Here is a 26,972-nt window from a genome sequence, read left to right on the forward strand (position 1 = left end):
CTTTTAGGTTATGTTACTATTACTATTGTTTTTATGGTTTGTTAGTTGGAATCTCAATAGTTGATATTTGTAGAAGAACAATTTAATAATTTTTCAATTAATATCGATCAATTATTGGGTTATTCTTTATTTTTTTAGTTTATTACTGTTCAAACTTTTTTTAAATCCAGTAATACTCGTGAAATAGTGAATCATAATTAGAGATTGATTAATAGCCTAAGTCGTTTGAATTTTCCTGAGATGGTTTTTGATTTTTGCTAGTAGAAATAAACAATAACTATTATCCAGTTATTTTTCTATGAAATAAATTATAAATATAATCAAATGTCAGGTTTAACTCCTCAGTACGATCCGGATCTAGATGCTAAGGTAAAAAAAGGTAAGTTAGTTATTTGACATCAGTAGATTATTATACCATACCGTAGACGGCTGCACTTTAGTATACGGGCCGCGGAATCTAGCATTGAGACCTACATAGATCGATAGTGGAGATCAAGACGAGATCAACCATGTATAATATTGTTGTCGATTTCCAAGGATTAGCTGAAAAAACATTGTGGAAAGTTCAAAATTTTTATATCAACTTTTATTTTTAATAATTTTTTTATGGCTACAATATGTTTAAAACTAGTGCAATCTTATGTAAAATTTGACGAGGAATCCAATGAAACTAATTCCAGGTTCGTAACTTCAGTAGTTTTTGAGATATTGCAAAAAATGTGCGAAAAAGTGCAAATTTTTGGTTTAAAAGAGGTGAACCTGTTTGCATGGTGATTGATAGGTATTTTAAACTATTGGATTCAGTAGAATGATAAATTCTAAAGAAAAAATTTCCAGTCACTTGATTGCCTAAACTCAAAATTTTTCGAGATATTTGGGCAAATAAAAATATTGCAACTCCATTTTTTGCTACCTAGGGAGAACTAAGGTTAGAAAAAGCTTAGATTGGGAAAAGCTTAGGTTAGGAGGAGCTTGGATCAGGAAAATATTAGGTTAGGGGAAGCTTAGGTTAGGAAAAGCTTAGATTAGGGAAAGCTTAGGTTAGGAGAAGCTAGAGTCAGGAAAAGCTTATATCAGGACTTACTTACTTTTTCGATGAGATTCCAGGCTATTTTGCTACTATGCGTCATGTCTAGACGTTCTAGTGTTTCAATCCATTTATTCTGTCGGGCCATACTTGTCAAGTGGGTCACTCTTTCACCTAGTTCTATTGTTTCCTCGCCAAAAGGGTCTTCAGAGTACAGTCTCTGGTATTCATCCAGCAGTTCTTTAGCTTCAGGAGACATTCCTGGAATGTATTGTTGTCGGCATCCTCTGGGTATGTTTTTACACGAGATCTTCCTTAGAATCTTAACAAACTGATCGTAGTTTTCTGGGATGGCTGGAAGGTCAGCGACAGCATTATCTAACTCGTGGCTAAACTTGTCCCAATTAGCTTTTTTAAAATTAAATCTTCTCCTGAAGGGTATAGTGGGAGTTTTCAGGGCTGAGTATACCTTTATACCGATTGGGCGGTGTTGACTTTTTGGTATATGGTCATATACTGTTTTGACGCATTCGCCAGAAATTCTGGAAGACACCCAGCACAAGTCTGGGATATATCCACGCCTCCACGCTCGACTGTAGAATGAGCAGGGTAGTTTATGATCGTGGATTATTGTTAGGTTATTTCTTTCTGCCCATTCTTCCGTTTTGTGTCCGTTGTCATCGGTGGTTCTGTAACCCCAGGATGTTGAGTGGCTGTTAAAGTCTCCCACAATGAACTGTACTGTTTGCGAGTGGAAATTATCAGTTTCTTGGAAGTTAAAGTCCTTGTTCGGCGGTTTGTAAATTGATGTCACCGTATAGTTTCTCAGTTCCACAGTGATGATTTCGATGTCATCCACGTGTGTGCTGTCTATGGAGGTTACTAGGGCCTTGGTTTTAGCAAATATTGCACTGCCGTATCTTGCATGGGGGATTTCTGCGATTAGTGTCATGCCATAGATCCGAGGTCGGGGTCTGGATTCGTCCCTATGTGTTTCCTGAATACACAGTATGTCTATTTTCTGTTCCCTGCACATCAATGATAAAAAGTCTTCTTTGGATCTAGTTAAGCCTTCAACATTAAAGCTCACTATCGTCACGGATGGCTCTGAAAAGTGCCGATTTTTGTTGATCAGTCCGGTGGTTGAAGGATTGGCCGTCATTTTGACGTTGCCCAGGGTACGCCCGATTGCTTTGGCTAGTATTCTCTTTTTCTCTTGCTTTCACTTGTAGGTTGCAATCTTCGTGGAGGCTCCTTCAGTGTACCCCTTTATATCAGGAAAAAAGCTTAGGTTGGGAAAAGCTTAGATTAGGAAAAGCTGAGGTTAGGGAAAGCTGAGGTTGGGAAAAGCTTAGGTTAGGGGGAGCTGGGTCTGAGAAAAGCTTAGGTCAGGGAAAGATGGGTTAGGAAAACTTGCATTAGAAAGAGCTCAACTTAGGAAAAGCTAAGGTTAGGAAAAGCATAGTTAAGGAAAGAGCTAAGGTTAAAAAAAGCTTGGGTTAGGGGAAGCTGGGTGTGGGGAAAGCTTGTGTTAGGAAAAGTTTGGATTAGAAAAAGCTTAAGTTAGGGGAAGCTGGGTCTAAGAAAAGCTTATGTTGGAGAAAGCTTGAGTTAGGAAAACCTAGATAAGGAAAAGCTTAGGTTAGGAAAAAGTTGAGGTTGGGAGGGTTAGGAGAAGCTTGGGTCAGGTAAAGCTTAGGTTAGGGGAAGCTGGGTTTGGGAAAAGCTTAGGTTGGGGAAAGCTTGGGTTAGGAAAAGCTCAGATAGGAAAAAGTTTAGGTTAGGAAAAGCTTAGGTTAGAGAAGGCTGGGTCTCGGATAAACTTAGGTTAGGAAAAGCTTAGAATAGTAAAAGCTCAGGTTAGGAAAAGCTTAGGTTCAGGGAAGCTGGGTCTGAGAAAAGCTTAGTTTGGAGGAGCTTGGGTTAGTAAAACTTAGATTAGAAAAAGCTTAGGTTAGGAAAATCTTAGGTTATGAAAAGGTTAGATTAGGAAAAATCTAAGGTTAGGAAAAAGCTTAGGTTAGAAAAACTTAGGTTAGGGGAAGCTTAGGCTAGGAAAAGCTTAGATTAGGAAAAAAAGGTTAGGAAAAAAGGTAAGATTGGTTAAGCTTGGGTTAGGAAAAGCTTACATTGGGAAAAAGCTTAGGTTAGGAAAAGCTTGATTTGATTCAATTATTTTTACAATCTTTTAAAGCTTCTGAATTGCATTGGAACTGAATAAAATTTGATCCTAAATATCGGTCTGCACTATGCCTACATCTAGAACTCTTCTAAAGCAAAAATACTACATTTTCTTGTATTTTTTTCAAATATCTTAATAATCTATAAAATTTTCTAAACTCAAATCTATTTTAATGAATTCCCTGCAAAAATCCCAATGAGATTTAGCCAATTTAGTAGTCACTAAAAGTAGTAAAAAAAAAATAAATATGAGAATTGAAGAGTATTGAGTGTGCAATTTTTTTTATTTTCCCAAATATCTTGAACAATGTTGAGTTTAGGCTAGCAAGTGACCGAACATTTTTACTTTAAAATTTATGATTCTACTAAATCCAATAGTTTAAAATACCTATTAATCATCATAAAAACAAGTTAACCTTTTTTAAAGCAAAAAATCTGCATTTTTCTGCACATTTTTGGAATATCTCAAAAACTACTGAAGTTACGAACCTGAAATTAGTTTCATTGGATTCCTCGTCAAATTTTACATAAGATTGCACTAGTTTTAAACATATTGTAGCCATAAAAAAATTATTAAAAATTAAAATTGATATACAAATTTTAAACTTTCCGCCATGTTTTTTTCAGCTAGGCTAATCCATGGAAATCGACAACAATGTTATACATGGTTGATCTCGTCTTGATCTGACCCCCTCTATCGATCTATGTAGGTCTCAATGCTAGATTCCGTGGCCCATAAACTAAAGTGCCCCCCTATTATTATACCAGCATAATTTATTTATTATTTTTTTATCAATAAATGTAGCTAATTGAATAAGCTTCAAGTTTATTGGGCAAAGTGACTGTTTATTAATTTGTTGCTAGCTACATTAAAATTACAGTTTTCTTGGTTATTTATTGATTTTTAATTATTTTTCAGACAACAGATAATGTAAACTAGTAGAAAGTTTTATGGTTGAAAGGTTTAATTTATTATTTGTATTATAGAAATAAACTAAAGCGGCAGAAGGTTATGAATGGTGAATTTTATGGTTTGACACCAAGATTCAAAACCTCTTACCACTAGGGGACCACTTCCTTCTTTTGTGCTCATACACTGATCATGTAGTAATATTTGAGGACCGAGTTTTGCTCTGAAGTACAAAATCATGAAAAATTGATAACAAAAGACGAAATTATAATATATTTGTAGTTTATTATATTAAGAATGATATAACTTACTATGTTTACTTAAATATTTTTGTTAGTATACAATGTATATTATTATACATTGTGTATAATGTATAGTATACAATGTGTATACTATTCTACACTAATGGCATCTTGGACTTTTTGAAGTAAACATGTAGCTCACAACTATTGTGAAGTATTCATTCATTTAATTTCTTGCCGGATAATATTTTTCTTGAGATCAGTGATTGAATGCAATAGTTCAACTGCTGAGTCACACACGCACTCGCTCACTCACTTCCATTAACGACAGACAACGAAATTTTCAGCTGTTTTTCCAAGGATGAATTATCCTTTTAATGTTCTTTAGCAAGTTATTCCAGGGATGAGACTAAGTGCAATTGAATTTTTATATCATAAACCTACTTTGTTCCAAATTTCGTGAGAATCGTTAAAGCTGTTTTTGATATCCGGTGACATACAGATATTTAAACAGAAATTGCTCGATTAATATTATAGGATTCTTTGTGTTTTTACTTGATCCCACAGATAATGTGAATGAAGAAAAAGGTATTAGGAATTACATGAATATGCATACAGTGGTACAGTAATTAACGTTTTATCTGGTATTGATAGAGCAATTGATTTGTTGCAGCAACTGAACGAATCAGTGAAAACATGCACATAGTGGCGAATGAGCCATCACTGGCTTTCTACCGACTGCAGGAGCATGTTCGCAAGGCCCTACCGCCAATGGTCGAGAAGAGAGTCGACGTAGCTCGCCTGCATCAAAGGCTGCAGGGCCACTGTTACGATGTTGAATATGCAATCAGGTACAGCAAAATCTTCAGTACAATAGTTTCTTTAGAATGCAAATTTGGTAGGCTATACAACAGCGCTAGAGGCGGAAGTGCGGTTATTCTAAGAGAAAATCTAAACCAACACAAATTCAATAAGATAGAATTGCAGGAGTTTCAGTCAATTTTAATCTAAGTCAATATTTTCGTTAGGCCATCTGTAGATGCTTGTAGTTAACTGGAGGTTCTGTAGTGACGTCAGCCATCAGTGAAATCAGCAAAGATTTTCAGAAAAGCTTGTATCAACATGTGAACGAGGAAGCAATCCAGCTGCTCAACATACATGGATTAAGATAAGATTCAACGCAGAAAACTGCACAAATTAGTTTAGTGCTAATTTGTTGAAGATAATCAATAATTTTATCTCCAACTAATATTGAAGACTAAACCAATGGGTCATACCTTTATAAATAATATCATTATCATTTGTTGTTAAAGACACTTCTATTTAGTGGTTTAGGAGTTATTTTTGTAAACGTAAAAATATGTTCAGCTTGATGGAGAAGAGATTGTTAGGGTAGACTATGGCGTTATTCAAGGAAGTACGCTGGGTCCGGTACTGTTCTTGATATACATGAATAATATTTCCCGGCTCAATACTACAAGCAGGATATTCCCATTTGCCGATGATACAGTGGTTATCTCAACAAGTGGTTATCTCAATTGGAAGAGCTTTCCACTAAAGATCTATCTGAAATAACCTCACAGTGAATTTAGACAAAACCATAGAGAAACAATAGCATAAGTAGATATCCCATGGTATAGGGCGTTTATGTCGCAACTTTTACTGTTATCTAAAGCTGATAATCCACGTAGTTCTTTCCTGTGGAGCTTTATGACGCTGGTAGTCTCTCATATTGTGACGTTCATACACTCTTACCCGGTCAAAACAGTAAAAATCGACAGTAATCGGCTTGAGATAACAGTAAAAGTTGCGACATAAACGCCCTATACCATGGGATATCTACTTAAGCTATTGTTTCTCTATGACAAAACCAAGTACTTGCCAGTTGTTACAAGAAACAAGACCCAGGGATAAGACAGGAAAAGCAAAAATGCACTCATGTGAGGATGTTGTATCTTTAGCCTGTACTTGTGGAGTAATTAGCAGAGTAGATCAATAGAAATATCTGGGGGTCATATTGGTGAACTACTAACCAATATTCAACATAACTATCAGACCAAACAGAAATAATCATGGATATTCAACACCTCATTATATCACGGATTAGAGCTCAGGTCACCTCAGTATCTAGCACAGTTTTTTTTTATAGAAACTTGCCTAATGACACCAGGGGGCCTGAGAGTTGCAGCGATGTGGTGTATGAGGGAAGGTTTGTGAAATGGCTCATTGGCATAGGTAGGGTTGGAGCCGAGAGCTTACTCCATTCCTATGCTTGGCAAAGCAGTTCTGGAATTTCTTCAATTTAATAAATACATCATCACGGTCTAGGGTCCTCTTGCTTTGTTTATATTGTTTCTTGCTATTTTTTCTCTATCTCTCCTTTCAGGTACTTTTATCTTGATCACACACTCTCCAAAAAAATGAGTTAGTGACAAAAATAGTAGGGGTGTACAAGTCTGTAGGTTGTACTCATTATCATTATGTTATCTATCTTTACTTACTATATCTATTATTTCGTTTATTACTATTTTTCCATTCATCCTATTACTACACTATATTTGGCCCTTTCACAGACGAATAGTCTTCTGGGGAAAACCACTTTTCAATATTGTTACAATTCTATACTATTCAACGAGCAATCTCTGTTTATAACCTTTGTGTATAAACTATAAATATATTATGATTTCCTCTTTTGTGATAAATTTCCCATGCTTTTGTACTCGAGAGCAAAGCTCGGTTTCCCAATAAATGCAGTAATGTAATTTACCATTATTATTATATTGTAACCAATGTATTTTGTACATGTCTTATAATTCTTTGTGGAAATAAATTTAATTTTGGTGTATTAAAAAAAGATCAAAATTTTCTCTCAGACTTCTGATATTTTGATTCATGATAATTAGCCCATCTGCGCACGTATTAGAAAGAAAATAATTCATCAAAATAAAAGAGTCATCTATATTTTGGTAAGATATTAATGAATCATCACTTATTGAACTCATTAGTCAGTTGACATATTAATGAATATTAATATATAAAATGAAAAACATAAATCGTCACCTTGCAATTAAACATAACAGCTTACTTGACCTCCCTCATCACAGTTTGGCAACGTCTTCCATAGATAGAATTTCACGTACAGGGGATGATGACTCCTTCCGCATTAGGATTTTCCCGTTACGTATCCATAAGTACGCATAGTTCTTTTCTTTCTTCGCTAGTCGGGCAGCTGCAAAAACTTTTCGGCGTCCATAGCAGAGGTTTTCATTGATGTAAACAGGAGCAGTAGCACAAGAGAGACCAATGTCATTAGTACTGAAATCACGTTTGACTCTCCTTTTTTCCAATATTTTCAGTTTATCTTCTCGCCTCACGAATCGCGCAATTATTATTGCTGGACCAGCGTTATCACTCCTCTTACCCAGCCGATGACACACGTCTATGGCTTCCCTACTCACTTTGTGACCTAGAGCTGCCGAAACACCCGCGACTGTCTCATACAAATCTTCGTTTCCTTGTTCCGGAACACCATGAATCTCTATGTTATTAGATCTAGAGTATTGCTCGCTCTCGTCCAGCTTAAGTTCCAAATCTTTCACCTTCTTTGACAAATTAACTTTTTCCTGTTTGAGTTCTTCAATAACTGCAATATATTCACTCATTTTCATAGCCTGTTTATCCAACGTTTCTTTTTGTTCCTTAACCAGATTATGTAAAAATTCAAACGAAGTGTTCATTTCCTTCTCCATACGTTTACGATCATTCTTTGCTTCCTCTAACATGAATATAACCTGTGAGATACTGGCCTTACCTTTTTCAGCATCACTCACAGCCTGCATACTTGATCTTCTTGATGCAGCACACGGTGGGCAACGCCAAATTTGTTTTTCACTTATAATAAAATCCAGTTCGTCTTTGGTCATATTCACGCATTTCAAATGGCAGAAACTACTGCAGTCACTACAAGAAATCGATGAACGTGCGGCACATTTCGATTTACATTCAACACAGTTAGAAGACATGTTTATAATTCAAAAAACTACGACCACCGAATTCAGCAAAAAAATCGCAGTAAAATTGTCAAATTAAAATAGACGAGAAACAATACAACAGATTCAAACAGGAACAGACCGATAGAAATAGCATAATTCTACCGACAGCACTCTTATCAAAGCGAATTGAACATAATACACAATAGTCAAGTTGTGGCTTGAACACAGATAACGGAGCGCTCAACTCTAGCTACCTTCCTCGGCGACGTCTCAGACATGACTGAATAATGATATGACATGACTGAATAAACATGACTGAATAGTTGAGATAATGTAAACTAGTAGAACGTTTTATGGTTGAAAGGTTTAATTTATTATTTGTATTATAGAAATAAACTAAAGCGGCAGAAGGTTATGAAGGGTGAATTTTATGGTTTGACACCAAGATTCAAAACCTCTTACCACTAGGGGACCACTTCCTTCTTTTGTGCTCATACACTGATCATGTAGTAATATTTGAGGACCGAGTTTTGCTCTGGAGTACAAAATCATGAAAAATTGATAACAAAAGACGAAATTATAATATATTTGTAGTTTATTATATTAAGAATGATATAACTTACTATGTTTACTTAAATATTTTTGTTAATATACAATGTATATTATTATACATTGTGTATAATGTATAGTATAATGTATAATGTATAGTATACAATGTGTATACTATTCTACACTAATAGCATCTTGGACTTTTTGAAGTAAACATGTAGCTCACAACTATTGTGAAGTATTCATTCATTTAATTTCTTGCCGGATAATATTTTTCTTGAGATCAGTAAATTGAATGCAATAGTTCAACTGCTGAGTCACACACGCACTCGCTCACTCACTTCCATTAACGACAGACAACGAAATTTTCAGCTGTTTTTCCAAGGATGAATTATCCTTTTAATGTTCTTTAGCAAGTTATTCCAGGGATGAGACTAAGTGCAATTGAATTTTTATATCATAAACCTACTTTGTTCCAAATTTCGTGAGAATCGTTAAAGCTGTTTTTGATATCCGGTGACATACAGATATTTAAACAGAAATTGCTCGATTAATATTATAGGATTCTTTGTGGTTTTACTCGATCCCACAGATAATGTGGATGAAGAAAAAGGTATTAGGAATTACATGAATATGCATACAGTGGTACAGTAATTAACGTTTTATCTGGTATTGATAGAGCAATTGATTTGTTGCAGCAACTGAACGAATCAGTGAAAACATGCACATAGTGGCGAATGAGCCATCACTGGCTTTCTACCGACTGCAGGAGCATGTTCGCAAGGCCCTACCGCCAATGGTCGAGAAGAGAGTCGACGTAGCTCGCCTGCATCAAAGGCTGCAGGGCCACTGTTACGATGTTGAATATGCAATCAGGTACAGCAAAATCTTCAGTACAATAGTTTCTTTAGAATGCAAATTTGGTAGGCTATACAACAGCGCTAGAGGCGGAAGTGCGGTTATTCTAAGAGAAAATCTAAACCAACACAAATTCAATAAGATAGAATTGCAGGAGTTTCAGTCAATTTTAATCTAAGTCAATATTTTCGTTAGGCCATCTGTAGATGCTTGTAGTTAACTGGAGGTTCTGTAGTGACGTCAGCCATCAGTGAAATCAGCAAAGATTTTCAGAAAAGCTTGTATCAACATGTGAACGAGGAAGCAATCCAGCTGCTCAACATACATGGATTAAGATAAGATTCAACGCAGAAAACTGCACAAATTAGTTTAGTGCTAATTTGTTGAAGATAATCAATAATTTTATCTCCAACTAATATTGAAGACTAAACCAATGGGTCATACCTTTATAAATAATATCATTATCATTTGTTGTTAAAGACACTTCTATTTAGTGGTTTAGGAGTTATTTTTGTAAACGTAAAAATATGTTCAGCTTGATGGAGAAGAGATTGTTAGGGTAGACTATGGCGTTATTCAAGGAAGTACGCTGGGTCCGGTACTGTTCTTGATATACATGAATAATATTTCCCGGCTCAATACTACAAGCAGGATATTCCCATTTGCCGATGATACAGTGGTTATCTCAACAAGTGGTTATCTCAATTGGAAGAGCTTTCCACTAAAGATCTATCTGAAATAACCTCACAGTGAATTTAGACAAAACCATAGAGAAACAATAGCATAAGTAGATATCCCATGGTATAGGGCGTTTATGTCGCAACTTTTACTGTTATCTAAAGCTGATAATCCACGTAGTTCTTTCCTGTGGAGCTTTATGACGCTGGTAGTCTCTCATATTGTGACGTTCATACACTCTTACCCGGTCAAAACAGTAAAAATCGACAGTAATCGGCTTGAGATAACAGTAAAAGTTGCGACATAAACGCCCTATACCATGGGATATCTACTTAAGCTATTGTTTCTATATGACAAAACCAAGTACTTGCCAGTTGTTACAAGAAACAAGACCCAGGGATAAGACAGGAAAAGCAAAAATGCACTCATGTGAGGATGTTGTATCTTTAGCCTGTACTTGTGGAGTAATCAAAAATCAATTCGTATGGCTTTTGTTGGTGGGGAGTTCCTTGCGGGAATGTTCCACCGCCTGAATATATAATTTAAGCCGTCAATGGGCCTTACGACTGTCATACTTCAGCCGGGACCGACAGTTTAACGTGCCCATCCGATAACACGGGAGTGATCTGTTTAAAAAACTTTTGGCTCTCAGTGGGGTTTGAACCCGGGATCTCTATGCTGCTACGCAAGCACTCTATCCACTAGACCACGGATCACTCCTGTGGAGTAATTAGCAGAGTAGATCAATAGAAATATCTGGGGGTCATATTGGTGAACTACTAACCAATATTCAACATAACTATCAGACCAAACAGAAATAATCATGGATATTCAACACCTCATTATATCACGGATTAGAGCTCAGGTCACCTCAGTATCTAGCACAGTTTTTTTTTATAGAAACTTGCCTAATGACACCAGGGGGGGCTGAGAGTTGCAGCGATGTGGTGTATGAGGGAAGGTTTGTGAAATAGCTCATTGGCATAGGTAGGGTTGGAGCCGAGAGCTTACTCCATTCCTATGCTTGGCAAAGCAGTTCTGGAATTTCTTCAATTTAATAAATACATCATCACGGTCTAGGGTCCTCTTGCTTTGTTTATATTGTTTCTTGCTATTTTTTCTCTATCTCTCCTTTCAGGTACTTTTATCTTGATCACACACTCTCCAAAAAAATGAGTTAGTGACAAAAATAGTAGGGGTGTACAAGTCTGTAGGTTGTACTCATTATCATTATGTTATCTATCTTTACTTACTATATCTATTATTTCGTTTATTACTATTTTTCCATTCATCCTATTACTACACTATATTTGGCCCTTTCACAGACGAATAGTCTTCTGGGGAAAACCACTTTTCAATATTGTTACAATTCTATACTATTCAACGAGCAATCTCTGTTTATAACCTTTGTGTATAAACTATAAATATATTATGATTTCCTCTTTTGTGATAAATTTCCCATGCTTTTGTACTCGAGAGCAAAGCTCGGTTTCCCAATAAATGCAGTAATGTAATTTACCATTTATTATTATATTGTAACCAATGTATTTTGTACATGTCTTATAATTCTTTGTGGAAATAAATTTAATTTTGGTAAAACTAGAATAGCTTCTGTCTAACTAGGTGCTATAATAGATTAAAAAAATAGTTGAAATCATTTTCAAGTTTAATAAAAACTAGTTGTTTTTTCATTTCCAATAATTTTATGATATTTTTGCTTGTCTTTGATGAATTATTAAAAATAAATAATAAAATAATGGTGTGAAAAAAGTATCATCAAATAATCACATGAAGTTCTTCACTGTACATGAATGAATTATTTTTACAGCGCTGTGAAATCAATGGAGAGTGCTGACCGGACATTCCTCGACGTCCAAGATCTACTAAGAAATGCCATTTTTCTGAGACAGCAGCTCAAGTACGAAGAATCAAGGAGGTGAACATTATTATATTTTCAACATTCTTTTAAATTCATTTTTCAAAGTGTTCACAGTCAAATAGATTTATAAATAGTTGAAATCAGTATTAAGCCTTGTGTAGTGCACACAAGGCGTTGCGTTGCAGGACGGCGATGGCAACAATTTCAATAATTATTTAACAGCGGGTTAAAAGTTGTGCCACTCCGGTAGCGGTCATAGGTCTACACATTACAGTGGTACTGGTGACCACTAGCATTTATCAAGAATATGTTGATTTTTGCATGAAGATGATAATTTAGCTCACTTTTATATTAGTTTGAGTAATTTATATGCAGAATACTTGAATGACTTGCTTATGCAAGATTTCCGGCCATTTCAATTTATTAATATTTTCAAGTTACACAAAATCAGAACATTAATGAGTCAATTTTGTTTATGCAAAGTGATGCCGTATCTTTTTAATCATTTTCAATTTACTGTAGAAAAATGATGTATTTTGAATGCTGAATATTGATGTTTGAGAATTTTTTTTGTAAAACACTACAAAATTTGCTTTTCTCGAATGAGCAGTTTATATGATTTGCTTAAAAACCAATTCATCTGAGTTGGATGTGAAAATTTTCAAGCTATTCTGAAAAGAAATGAAATTAAAGATGAAGGTTAATGAGTTATCTTGAGTAATCAGAACTCCAATTTTGGTCATTTGGTTGCTATACTACAAGTATTTTAACATAAAATGTTGAATAATAACTTCTCAGTGAATATACAAGGTGTTTCAGAAGTAGTGTATATTTAGTAGTCGAATATTTTAGTGTATTGCTTCTGGATGATAGGAGACTAAAAATGTGTAGAATTTCTCTACAAAAGTGACTATCTCCAAAAACGTAATTTCTCAGGGAGAAGCAAAAAACGATTATGACACCCCAGAAGTGTGAAATGGTCTTATGGTAGTTCAGTAGCTTTGAAATATAACAAATTTCATAGAAATTTTAAAAAAAAATCAGTGATTATAAAATGAAAATAGAATGCTTTTCCAGGCATTTAAAAATTCTACTCTTGACAAAAATGACTATTTCCTGGAAAATTCTAGTATTTACCATTACTATACCAACTTGGTAGAGTTTCAGCATAGAATCAGCTATTTTTCGCAATCATTATTTTGTACTCTGTATAATTATTATGTGCTTGCCTGCACAAATAATAATGAATAAAAAATAGCTCAAGTTATCTAACTCTAATGTATCCCTTGAAGCTTCCATCAGCTGTACCTATATGTCATGCGGTGCTTATGGTGTCTTTCTGGTTGAAAATAAGATTCATTATGATGTATCATATTTATTCAATTATATAATGTTCAATGAAATTACTTATTCAACTGTCTTCATTTTATAAATATTAATAGCAGTTGATGACAATTATTAGCTAGGTACTGAGAAGATTACACTGCTTTATGACGGTACTTTGAAGAGTTTTGTATAAAATCCATTATTTCTCAATTCGAATTCTTTGAGAATATTATGATGCTTTATGACGGTACGTTGAATAGTTTTTGTATAAAATCCATTATTTCTCAATTCGAATTCTTTGAGAATATTCACTCTCAATACTTCTGCTTGTTCCACAGACTGACTTGTAGGGAACCGATTTTATCAAGAAAAGAAAAACAAACAGAAATAATAGTTTGTTTTATTGAAAACTCTACAAGAACTTAAACTGGATACTAAATTGAAATTTACCAATATTTTGAAGCTTATAAGCTGGAAACAACATACCGCATTTAAATATGAATGAAAGTATTATAATATTATGATTAAGTTATATAGTTGACGTAGACATTTATTTGCTTCACTATAAAAAAAATTTTAACTGTTGGTTTCCATCATGAACTGCTTTGACACTTTTTTACTTTCCTTGGCTAGGTAAGGAAAGTATTGCTTTCCGAAAAAAATTAAGGTACCCTAATTTGTAAATTTCTATACGTTTCAAGGTCCCCTGAGTCCAAAAAGTGGTTTTTGGGTATTGGTCTGGTGTGTGTGTGTGTGTGTGTGTGTGTGTGTGTGTGTGTGTGTGTGTATGAGTGTATGTGCGTCTGTGTACACGATATCTCATCTCCCAATTAACGGAATGACTTGGAACTTAAGGTCCTTACAATATAAGGATCCGACACGAACAATTTCGATCGAATTCAATTAAAGATGGCGGCTAAAATGGCGAAAATGTTGTCGAAAACAGGGTTTTTCGAGATTTTCTCGAAAACGGCTCCAACGATTTTGATCAGATTCATACCTCAATTAGTCATTGATAGGTTCTATCAACTGCCATGAGTCCCATATCTGTAAAAATTTCAGGAGCTCCGTCCCATCTAGGCTAAGTTTGATTTTAGATTCCCAATTATCAGGCTTCAGATACAATTTAAACGAAAAATTCAAGTGGAAAAGATTGAGCATGAAAATCTCTACAATTAATGTTCAGTAACATTTTCACCTAAAATTGAAAATAAGCTCGAAATTCGAGAAAATGTGATTATTTCATTTGCAAACTGTTGACAACTGTTGATTCTATTAAATCATTCACTATGAAGAGATAGCAGAGCTCGTGTGTCTATAGCGTTATTGTCCTGTCACCAGCTGGCTCTTTGAATAGTAGTAGACTTGAGATGCGCGGGAACACTAGCGTCAGGTGATCAATTTTCATAACGGCAAGGAAAGTTGTGTGAGTGCTCCACACCAGATTTTTTATAGTATAAAATATGATGACTACCGGTACCGTAGTTACAATTAATGAATTTGTCATAGCGAGTGAATGAATTTTTTATTGTAAAAATTGACTGCTAGTCGTAATATTTTATATTATAAAAATAATGGTATCAATACTGGCAGAAACAGCGGGGGAAATAATATAAAATTTAGTCAGCTGTACTGGAAATAGTTCGTTTTGTCAGAAATCAAGCTATCCGAATTACTTGATTATGGAAAAAGTCATGTTTGTCATATACTGATCGAACAAGGAAAACGTACGTTTTGTTGAGAATCATTCAGTTTTTCTAGAAGGAAATAGTCATTTTTGTAAAAAATCGCTATTTTCAACATGACTTTTTATATGTTAATCGTCAGTTTTGTGAGAAACTAATAGCAAATTCGGATTCGCCGTCAAAAAATCTATAGATCTGGATGTATAACTCAAAAACGATAATTTTGGAGATAGTCACTTTTGTAGAGAAACTCTACAAATGTCGTATTTTAAAGCTGGGTTTACACCAAAGTTATTAACAAAATGTTAATAACTTAATCCTTATAGATTCTATTAGATTGAACGGAACTTGTCAAACGCATGTGTTCATCATGTGTATGATAAGTTATATTCAATCTAATAGAATCTATGAAGATTACTTTGGTGTAAACGTAGCTTGAGTGTCCAAAACTCAGCGGTTATCCTTATAGCTGCCATTATGTTTTTTCACTTAGGAATTTTTATCTCAAGAACGAAATGATGAATTGATTTGAAATTTGGCATGAATATTTATGCTATAAAGACTCAACTTTAGAAAATAAAATAAAACATTTTCGATGTAAATTTTCAAAATGGCGGTCATTTTAAATTATTGATTGCAAATTTCACGAAAACTGTTCAGTTTATAGAAAATTCACATGAGACAAAAAAGTTAGCAAATTTTATCAAGATTTCAAGAATACCTCATTTATTAAGATTGATCAGAGAATAACAGAGAAATGAATTATTTTCGTATTGCATGCATGGCCACTTTTCACAATTTAAACATCAATACTACATTTTTAATTCCAATTATTGTATCTTAAGATGAAGCTTTGAAACTCGGTATGGCTCCAAATGGCCATCCAGCTGATTTTACAATGTTTTTCAGATTATCTTGTTTGTTCATGATCATGCATGCTTTACGATAACGTAAAATATTCATGCCAAATTTCAGATCAATACATCATTTCGTTCTTGAGATGAAAATTCTCAAGTGAAAAAAACAAAATGGCAGCTATAAGGATAACCGCTGAGTTTTGGACACTTAGAATACGACATTTGTAGTATCCTATCATCCAGGAACAATACCCTAAAATGTTCGACACTACTTCTGAAACACTCTGTGTAGTTTTTGTAGTAATTTTTCCTGTTTCAGTAATCCTGATCATGTTTTAATTTTTCCTATTTTTGATAATGATTTTGCATTCATTATGATTTAGTCAATGAATTCTTTTCTAGGGCTAGTAAGGGATAATCACTTCTCAAGTTGTGAACCTAGATGCCTTCGAAGATTGTTGCAGAATTTATTTTATGGTTTGTTTTCTTTGAAAGACGATAACTACAAAATACTAATATACCTATAGCTATATACTAACGTATATACTAACATATAAACTATATGCTAACCTAAACTATGTACTAACCTATACTAGTAACAATACATACTTGTACTGTAGTCCAGTCAATATACAGAGTGTTAACGAACTCTCTACCAATACACTCTAGGGCATTGTTCCTGGGTAAAAAAACATATCTAAATATCATATTTGAATTGTCCGGAAGTCTTCAGTTACTCACACAGTGGCCATTTTGCTTTTTTCAATTATTATTTTCTTTCTAAATAATGGTTGAACATACGAAATTGAAACTTTTCACAATCATTAATAACAACTAGACAAAGCTACAAAATAATTATAATAATTTTTCTAATTCATAAAACAAAATGGCGGTCATTTTAAATTATTGATTGCAAATTTCACGAAAACTGTTCAGTTTATAGAAAATTCACATGAGACAAAAAAGTTAGCAAATTTTATCAAGATTTCAAGAATACCTCATTTATTAAGATTGATCAGAGAATAACAGAGAAATGAATTATTTTCGTATTGCATGCATGGCCACTTTTCACAATTTAAACATCAATACTACATTTTTAATTCCAATTATTGTATCTTAAGATGAAGCTTTGAAACTCGGTATGGCTCCAAATGGCCATCCAGCTGATTTTACAATGTTTTTCAGATTATCTTGTTTGTTCATGATCATGCATGCTTTACGATAACGTAAAATATTCATGCCAAATTTCAGATCAATACATCATTTCGTTCTTGAGATGAAAATTCTCAAGTGAAAAAAACAAAATGGCAGCTATAAGGATAACCGCTGAGTTTTGGACACTTAGAATACGACATTTGTAGTATCCTATCATCCAGGAACAATACCCTAAAATGTTCGACACTACTTCTGAAACACTCTGTGTAGTTTTTGTAGTAATTTTTCCTGTTTCAGTAATCCTGATCATGTTTTAATTTTTCCTATTTTTGATAATGATTTTGCATTCATTATGATTTAGTCAATGAATTCTTTTCTAGGGCTAGTAAGGGATAATCACTTCTCAAGTTGTGAACCTAGATGCCTTCGAAGATTGTTGCAGAATTTATTTTATGGTTTGTTTTCTTTGAAAGACGATAACTACAAAATACTAATATACCTATAGCTATATACTAACGTATATACTAACATATAAACTATATGCTAACCTAAACTATGTACTAACCTATACTAGTAACAATACATACTTGTACTGTAGTCCAGTCAATATACAGAGTGTTAACGAACTCTCTACCAATACACTCTAGGGCATTGTTCCTGGGTAAAAAAACATATCTAAATATCATATTTGAATTGTCCGGAAGTCTTCAGTTACTCACACAGTGGCCATTTTGCTTTTTTCAATTATTATTTTCTTTCTAAATAATGGTTGAACATACGAAATTGAAACTTTTCACAATCATTAATAACAACTAGACAAAGCTACAAAATAATTATAATAATTTTTCTAATTCATAAAACAAAATGGCGGTCATTTAAAATGTTGTTTCTCAAATAACTCCGAAACCGTTGGTTTTACAAAAAAATACAAAAATAAATTTTTTAGTAAATTTAATTACCTATTTATTACCTATTTATATTTAAAAATCAGTACCTGATTTTTCAGATTGGACCAATATTAACTGAGCTATGGCAGCCTGAGATAGATTCGCCTCAATGATGCAACAATCTCTATTCGCATTGCATGTTAATAGTATGCGATTTTAGGTCATTTCAAACAATAGAAAACTTTACATAACCCTCTAAAGATTGGTCACCAGCCACTAAAGCTGCCATATCTCAGTTAATATTGGTCCAAAATTTTGGTACCAATCGATAGGCAATTAAATTCACTAAAAAAAGTTATTCATGTAAAGTTTTCGTAAAACCATCGGTTTCTGAGTTATTTGAGAAACCAAATTTCAAATTTTTAATCTTGTTCAATAAATTTGAAATATTATAATAATTTTTTGTAGCATTGTCTAGTTGTTATAAATGATTCTGCAAAATTTCAATCTTGTATGTCTAACCATCATTTAGAAAAAAATAATCAGTAAAAAAGTAAAATGGCCACTGTGTGAGTAACTGAAGACTTCCGGACAATTTAAATATGATATTTAGATAAGTTTATTACCCAGGAACAATGTCCTAGAGCAGGGATGGCCAACTCATCAACTCACCGTAACAAACAACCATCTTCAATATTTGCTTAAGGTGGCCACCACCACGACAAGAATTGATTTTGACAAATTTGTGAACGATTGTGCCCGCCCTCAGTGCCTGTTCTCTCTAGTGGTTTTTTCAGTAGAATATTGTTGATTTTGTTCTGCTAAACTCTTGTATAATTAGTATATATTATTTTAACATTAAAGTATGTTCAATAACCATAGAATTTTTTTATACATTGATTTATATAGCCTAAATTTCCCTTAAGTTGTTGTGCGGCCCCTGCTTTTAGCGGAAGTATGGAAGTGGCCCTTGGGGCAGAAGAAGTTGGCCATCCCTGCCCTAGAGTATTGGTAGGGAACCATAAAAAGGGGGTGTGCTTGCAATATATATTGTAGTTCTGGGTTTTTTTATATATCATATGGATACATGAGAGAAGTCCACACCAATTTCTTCATGCAAAATTTCCTTGTACTAGATACAGGATGGCCAAAAAACCTCGTATTTTCGGTTCATTTTCCAGTTTTCAGCTATTTCCGCCAAATCCGTTAATCGGACAGAAAAATTTGCTCTCGCCTTTTTTTAGATTAAAAAATTCTTAATGAAATTAGATCATTCGGAACTCTCTATCTCTAATGAATACTGATTTATAATTTTTCAAAAATGATTGCAATTTAAGTAAAAAATCAATTATGATGAATTTCAGTTTTTAATCAACAATATCTCCTGATTGTTACCATTTAGATGTATAATTCAATCAAAATCCTTCTGGGCTTATTTTTGTGCTCTACAATCTGAGATCAGGCAGAGCGCTCTATCTCATATAGATTTCCAGGTACACCTGATAACAATGCTTCTTGTACTGTGAAAAACGCCCAATTTTTAGCTTCAACCCTCATCACCACATTGTCGTCACATTGATATTTCGCACAATGATATAAGTTCATGAGATTATGTTCTATGAGAATCAATCGTTAGATGCACTTCATTTTAGTATTTCCTAGAGGAGAGGCGCGCATAAGGACACTCCAAGGATCAACATTTCAAACACTCATAACTTTTGACACAATGCTCGGATCTCATCGTACTACACTTCATTCTTTTCAGCTCGTCTGGGCGGTTTAAAATCATACATCATAAAAGAGATTCGGTTGAAAAATGGAAAATGTATTGTTGACAGTTCTTCAAATGGTATTTCAATATACAGAAAAATGACATATTTCTATATTCAAAGCTATGTATCTCGGTATCCCGTTATTATAAAAAACATTACTTGATTTTGAAATGTACAATAGAATTTTTTCTATTATTTGCTGTAAACGTTTCATGAAAAAATATGTTCGTAAAGTAAGTTTCAATTGTTGAAAAAAACCTGGAAATAGTAGATATTTTCATCATATTAAAGGTATTGGTAGTTGTATGATAGGCAAAAGTGATTCAAGATGGATTTTAGGCAGATGAGCTCTGGAGGATGAATTTATCTACAATTTGAAATCAATCGTGAGTTTCTATGATCTATCAGATTCGTTAGAAACTCTTGATTAACAGTAGAGTCACGAAAAAACTAAAATCTTCTAACTTTCGAATGTTATTGGAATCGAAAGTATTATTTATTGGAGTTGGAAGAAGAGGAACATTTTTAAATCCTCACAAGATTTGGAAATTTTATCTGAAGTATATTTCACAAGATATGCTGCTTTGAATATTAAAATTGGCCATTTTTTGTGTATGGAATATGAGCTTGAGAGCACTCAAAAGAAAAATTTTTATTTTTGTTTTACCCAATTTCACTTATGATGAATGATTTTGAACCGCCTTTACGAGCTGTAAAGAATGAAGTGTAGTACGGTGAGATCCGAGCATTGTGTAAAATGTTGATCCTTTAGGTGTCCTTAAGGGCGCCTCTCTTCTAAGAAATACTGAAATTATGTGCATCTAACGGGTGATTTTCATAGAACATAATCTCATAAACTTATACCATTGTGCGAAATATCAAAGTGAGGACAATGCAGTTGGTGATGATGTATGAAGCTGAAAATGAGGTGTTTTTCACAATACAGGGAGCATTGTTTTGTTGTCAGGTGTAGCTGGAAATCTATATGAGATAGAGTGCTCTACCTGATCTCAGATTGAAGAGCACAAAAATACGCCTAGAGCAGAGGTTCCCAAACATTTTTCACCCACGGCTCCCTTTGATCACAGGAATGGCTTGGCGGCGCACCTAGTATAACTTGTTTTCCATTGCATTATTCATTAAAATCAAATTTTTAGTTTATATTCTTAAAAGGTATTTGTTAATTGATATACTTTACATAACATTGTAAATTAAGATTTTTACTATTTTTCCAACAATACATGCCTCAGGATTTAATAAACAACATTAAACACACAGGTTGTATTGTACTTGATTTATTGGAAAAAACATCAACTTGAAACACCCATAAGAAAAACATGGCTCTCTTTTTGAGAAATTGTATGATATAAGTTACATAAAAATGAAGTGCTTACTTGAAAAATGTTACACTTGAATGAGCAAAGTCCATGGCAGCAGTTATGAGTCTGATTGGGAGGGATGCACTTGTTTGGCTTTCATGATAAGTTTATTGTACCTGGGAGTAAATTTTGATATAGCAACCCGAATTTCCTTTTCAATGTTAAGCCTTGCTCTATATTTTGATTTTATGACTGCAACAGCGGGAAACCCACATTCGGAAAGGTAAGAACTTGCCAGTGGAATAACGGCACGCAAAGCCTTCTTGCTCAACACTGGAAATTCACTTTCAAAACTCAGAGATAGCTACTGAAATTTTGATTTCAATGACAAGTCCGTTGAAATGTCAATCAGCTGTAGACTACACTGTATGTAGGGTCGTTTACCTACTGCTGCGCTTTTATTTCATCTTTTGGCAGGTAGTCTTCAAAATGTCCCTGTACTCTAAATAAGTGCTGAGTCATAATGTTTTCCTCTTCTTCTTCTTTAAAGAGTGTGACTCTTTGATAGACAACGGCGGCGCACCTGGCACTAGCTCGCGGCGCCCCCGGGCGATGCTGCGCACAGTTTGGGAACCTCTGTCCTAGAGGGATTTTGAATTATACATCTAAATGGTGACAATCTGGAGATATTGTTGATCAAAAACAAAAATTCATAAAAATTTATTTTTTCCTTGAATTTTACTCATTTTTTTGAAAAATTATAATTCACTACTCATTATATATAGAGAGTTCCGAATGATCTCATTTTATTCAGAATTTTTCTCTCCGATTAATGGATTTGGCGGAAATAGCTGAAAACTGGAAAATGAACCGAAAATACGAGGTTTTGGGCCAATCTGTAACTAGCACATGTAAATTTTGCATGAAGAGATTGGTTCTAGACTTTTCTCATGTATCCAAATAATATATTTTAAAAAATCAGAACTACAATATATATTGCAAGCACCAATGTATTTAGTGACTGGACTACTGGTGATTAACTTTACACTTCGTGTTCTAAAATGGAGGCCCCAGATGTAAAGCCAGTTACACACACATTGTTATTGGACATACGATTTTCCGCTGTTCTTATAAATTCTACCAGATTGAATGGAACTTGACAAACACATGTGATATGATATGTTAATGTATAATTTGATAAATATCGAAGCACCGAGCTTCGCTCTTTATTCATCCTATTATATTAAGCTAGAAATTTCTGGTTGGTAACTCTAGTAAATAATACAAGGCAAACATGAGCCTGCAACAAGCACTCATAGTCAATTTTACAAAGTTTAAATACATCCATTACACTCTAAATTAGGTATCAATTATCTATCCCAATCACTTATCAACTACTTATATATCATTTATAATATTAATTATATATACATTTTCCAGTTTATAGAAAAATAGTCGGCTATTTTATATGGGGTTTCTCCTATTAAAGCTTCCTTTACTTTCAACTTAAAAGCGCTTTTACATAAATATCTTATAGTGGCAGGCAAATAGTTATAAAGTTTCACAGCCATATAGGGATTTAGTTTTTGAGATGTACTGTGCTGAGATGTACTGATACCTATGAACTCTTAACCTATTTTCATTTCTTGTTGCATAATTACGGTGGTTTCTATTCACATCAAATTTTTCAATGTTAAAGAGTACATATACAACTGTGAAATAAATATAGAGAGCTGGGAATGTCATCACTCTCATTTTTTTTAACAAAGGTTTGCAGCTTTCTCGGTATTCTGCATTGCATAGGAGCCTCATTATCTTTTTTACAACCTGATGATTTAATTGTCTAAGGATTATTCCCCCCCCCGAACATAACACCGTAACAAAGAGGCTCTGTGTACATGGGCATAATAAACATTGAGCAATATTTCAACTCCTACACATGTGCTCAACCTTCTAATAAGATAAAGACCGTTTGAGACTATTACATAGTTAATATGATGATTCCATGTCAGGTGTCTGTCAATCCAGATACCAAGAAACTTGATTGCTACTGGGCAGTTACTGGAATCATCATTTTTTCTAAACGTGAAATAGATATCACTAATTTTGTCCTCATTCAATGAAAGGTTATTCGCCGAGCACCAATCTTTTAAATCAGGTGTGTAATTGGATAGAGCATTTTCAACTTCAGAATTTGTCTTACCTTTAACCTTTAAGCCAAAATCATCAGCAAACAAAAAGCCAGAATGAGATTCACTTGCAATAGAGTCAGGAAGATCATTAATGTATATATTGAAGAGTATAGGTCCCAATGAAGACCCTTGAGGTACTCCATAACTTATGTGTCGACCTTTAGAAAGACTACCATTTGCATACACAAATTGCGTTCTATTGCTCAAGTATGATAAGCTAGTTTTAACTGAGGTTGTATCTAACCATAATGTTTAAGCTTATTGCACAGAAGTTTGTGCTCTACAGTATCGAATCCCTTTGTCATATCGTATGATCTGAATCCAACACTCGACCCCTGATTCAAATCAGACACAACAGAGCTGATAAGAGAAGAAACTGCATGACTCGTTCCCCTACCTGGTCTGAAGCCAAATTGAGTTTCAGTGAACAAATTGTTTCTTTAAAAAAATTCAGAGAGTTGATTATGCAACAGAGACTCGAATAACTTAGAAAAAATAGGTACAATATGTATTGGTCTATAATTATTTAAATCCTTTTTGCTTCGTTTCTTGAAAATAGGTAATACCTTCACATTCTTCAGCTTACTTGGATACACGCCTTTATCAATACACTAATTGAATAAATATAGGTACCTCACATATATAGGCCTAAGGAGAAGCTATCTTCAATATCAAATAATATTATAAATGTCGTAACATTTACTATTGCTCAAGGAACATATAATTGAATACATAGTTTCCACCGTTACATGATTAAATTTAAAAAGTCTCTTAGAATTAGATTGACACTTATTTAGGTAATATCTGCTATCCTTATCACTTACATGTATGTTTTTGCTTATCCTATTTATATTATTAATGAAAAAATCATTGAAGACTTCAGAACTATGCTCACTCTGGAAGACTTCAGCTTTAGAGTTCTTATTATAAATTTTATTCACAACTTTCCATAATTTAAAACATAGTAGGTTTATGATATAAAAATTCGATTGCACTAGGTCTCATCCTTGGGAAAACTCGCTGAACGACATTAAAAGGATAATTCATCCTTGGCTGAAACAGCTGAGACTTTCGTCGTCTGTGGATAGTAAAAAGTGAGTGATTGATTCTGTGGAAAATCAAAATATGGCATCCCCGAAATTCATAAGCTGACGTATAGCCAGCTGTAAAATAAACACGATCATTTTAGAGAATATTGTGTTCTGTTTATCAATAAATAAAAATAACGAGTGAAGATCGGTGCCCCGATATTTTATTGATATACAGAACACAATTCTTAAAAATGATTGGGGAAGGACTAACAGGCACAGCCCAAAACTGTTTCTTCCCCGAATTTCGATTTGTACTCTATAAATAGTCCAAAAAGTAGATTATGTTCCATACACTTGAATTCAGGTCCAATTTCCAGTCCAAAAATTTGAAAACAGAAACTTTCTAATTTAGATTGTTTATAAACTAAATTGATTAACAAAATAACACTCACTAATCATTTAAAGCTGTAAAATAATTATTAACTTCGAAAATGATGATATACTCTAATTTAGAATGATAAACCATGTCATATCAACAAATCAGATTATTTTGATCAAGTTGATTAAAATTTCTATATATTTCTCGTGAGATGAGCTGATTGATTACACAGCTGAACATAATTCTGTCTCTCTCCCACACAGGCACACTCATCTTCTGTTATCGACAGACGACGAAATTATCATCTGTTTTTCCAAGCATGAATAATTATTATCCTTTTCATGTCCATCAGCGAGTTTTCCCAGCGATGAGACCTAGTGCAATCGAATTTTCATATCATAAACCTACTATCTTCCAAATTTCGTGAAAATCGTTAGAGCCGTTTTCGAGATCCGTTGGACATAGATGAATAACCATATAAATATATATAGAAATTGCTCGCTTAATATAATATGATATATGTTTGTCAAGTTATGCTCAATCTCAAGGGACAGTTGAGAGGGAAACACAAACACTCATGTTAGAGCATGCGCTCTGTATGTAATAGTAGTTCTATCATATTGGCTACAAACATAAATATATTTTATCTAAAAATAAGAAAGCCAAGTACCGTTTTCTTAATTTTACTCACATGTTTCAACAATAATGTCATTTGCAAGTGAGTAAAAACATTATAAGGACAGCATAAAATTGTATGTCAAAAAATCAATGACTGATTTTACTGGTTTAACTGGACCGTGTAACTGGTTTTACTTAGGGACTTAGACTTACTTGATAACTATACCAAGAATGTTGCCTTAGTACTCCTCCTCATTGTTGTAATTCATCATTACATTTCTCCTATAGGCTAGAGAATATTCTCTCAAAGTGTTGAAAATGTATTTCTGTGACAGGCAAAAGAAGGAGCCTACTATGTCCGTGTACAAGCGATTGTCGGCACACATCACACTCGACTTGCCTGATTTGCCAGAGTTGTCTGATGCTCTCCGTGAAACCGCTTCCAAAGTCGAGAGTATCATGCGCCATACTGAACAATCAGCTCCACATTCGTAAAATCCAATAAGTTATGTTAAATTGTGTTATCTTCATTACTATTATAAATATAAAGAAAATAAATAAAAATCTCAGTACCCTTTTTTTAAAATATTTTATCACAACATGTTTCGGTCATTTATGCCATTTTCAAGTGATATGAATTAAATAAATAAATACTAATGGAAGATTCTTATTTTGATCATATGTTAGTGTATTCATATGTTTTTATAAACTAGTAAATTTTGGGATTAAATTCGCATGATTCTATCAAAAATGGGGGTTATTGGTGTCTAATTGGATTAAGTTTATTATTTTATCTCTGTTTAATTTTCTGCTTTATAAATATGAAATTCTTCTTTGACTTTCAGTTTTTGACTTTTATTACCATAATTGAGAATTTTCATATTGGAATTTATATCTGTAAAATTATGGCCTGAATCTATCAAGTGTTCAGCAAATGCCGACTTTTGTGTATAATTTTTAGATTTTAGTGCTTGGATAATTATGTTCTCGAAACCTGATATGGAAATTTCTACCCGTTTGCCCGATATAGAATTTGTCGCAATCACTACATTTAAGTTCATAGATTCCAGATTTTTTGAACTTATCTTGCTGTACATTTAAATTTGATTTCTTTTTTATCAGTTCGAATGCATTATTTGTTGTCCTATAACCTAGAATGAATTTATTTTTTGTAAAGGTTTTTCTTATAGCTTTATTAAATTTTGTGTTATATGGAACACAAATATATTCTTTATTTCCTCCATTCCCTTGATTATTTTGAGTTCTATTCTGTATTAATTTTCCTTTTTGTTTGTAAATCATTCTATCAATAGTTTTGGTATTATATCCATTTCTTATTGCCATATATTTTATTATTTTCTTCTCTTATCCATAATTACATTTTGACATGGGAATATTTATTAGTCTGTATATCATTGCATTGAAAGTTGAAATT

The 26,972-nt window shown here is 33.6% G+C and overlaps 1 protein-coding gene across 2 annotated transcripts; it reads left to right on the plus strand.

Moving 5' to 3' along the window:
• On the plus strand, positions 1 to 26,754 carry LOC111063692 (BLOC-1-related complex subunit 8 homolog). Of its 2 annotated transcripts, XM_022351376.2 has the most exons (4): positions 1 to 379; positions 5,034 to 5,211; positions 12,266 to 12,373; positions 25,873 to 26,143. In XM_022351376.2, the coding sequence occupies exons 1-4, from the start codon at positions 325 to 327 to the stop codon at positions 26,030 to 26,032; spliced, it is 501 nt and encodes a 166-aa protein (XP_022207068.1). In that variant the 5' UTR covers positions 1 to 324; the 3' UTR covers positions 26,033 to 26,143. The 2 variants fall into 2 exon arrangements, with proteins under 2 accessions (XP_022207068.1, XP_039278459.1); XM_039422525.1 differs by lacking the exons at positions 1 to 379; positions 5,034 to 5,211 and adding an exon at positions 9,580 to 9,777 and having other exon boundaries at positions 25,873 to 26,754.
• The last annotated feature ends 218 nt before the right edge of the window (positions 26,755 to 26,972 follow it).

The sequence above is a fragment of the Nilaparvata lugens genome, chromosome 2, assembly GCF_014356525.2.
Source record: "Nilaparvata lugens isolate BPH chromosome 2, ASM1435652v1, whole genome shotgun sequence".
Lineage (NCBI taxonomy): Eukaryota > Metazoa > Arthropoda > Insecta > Hemiptera > Delphacidae > Nilaparvata > Nilaparvata lugens.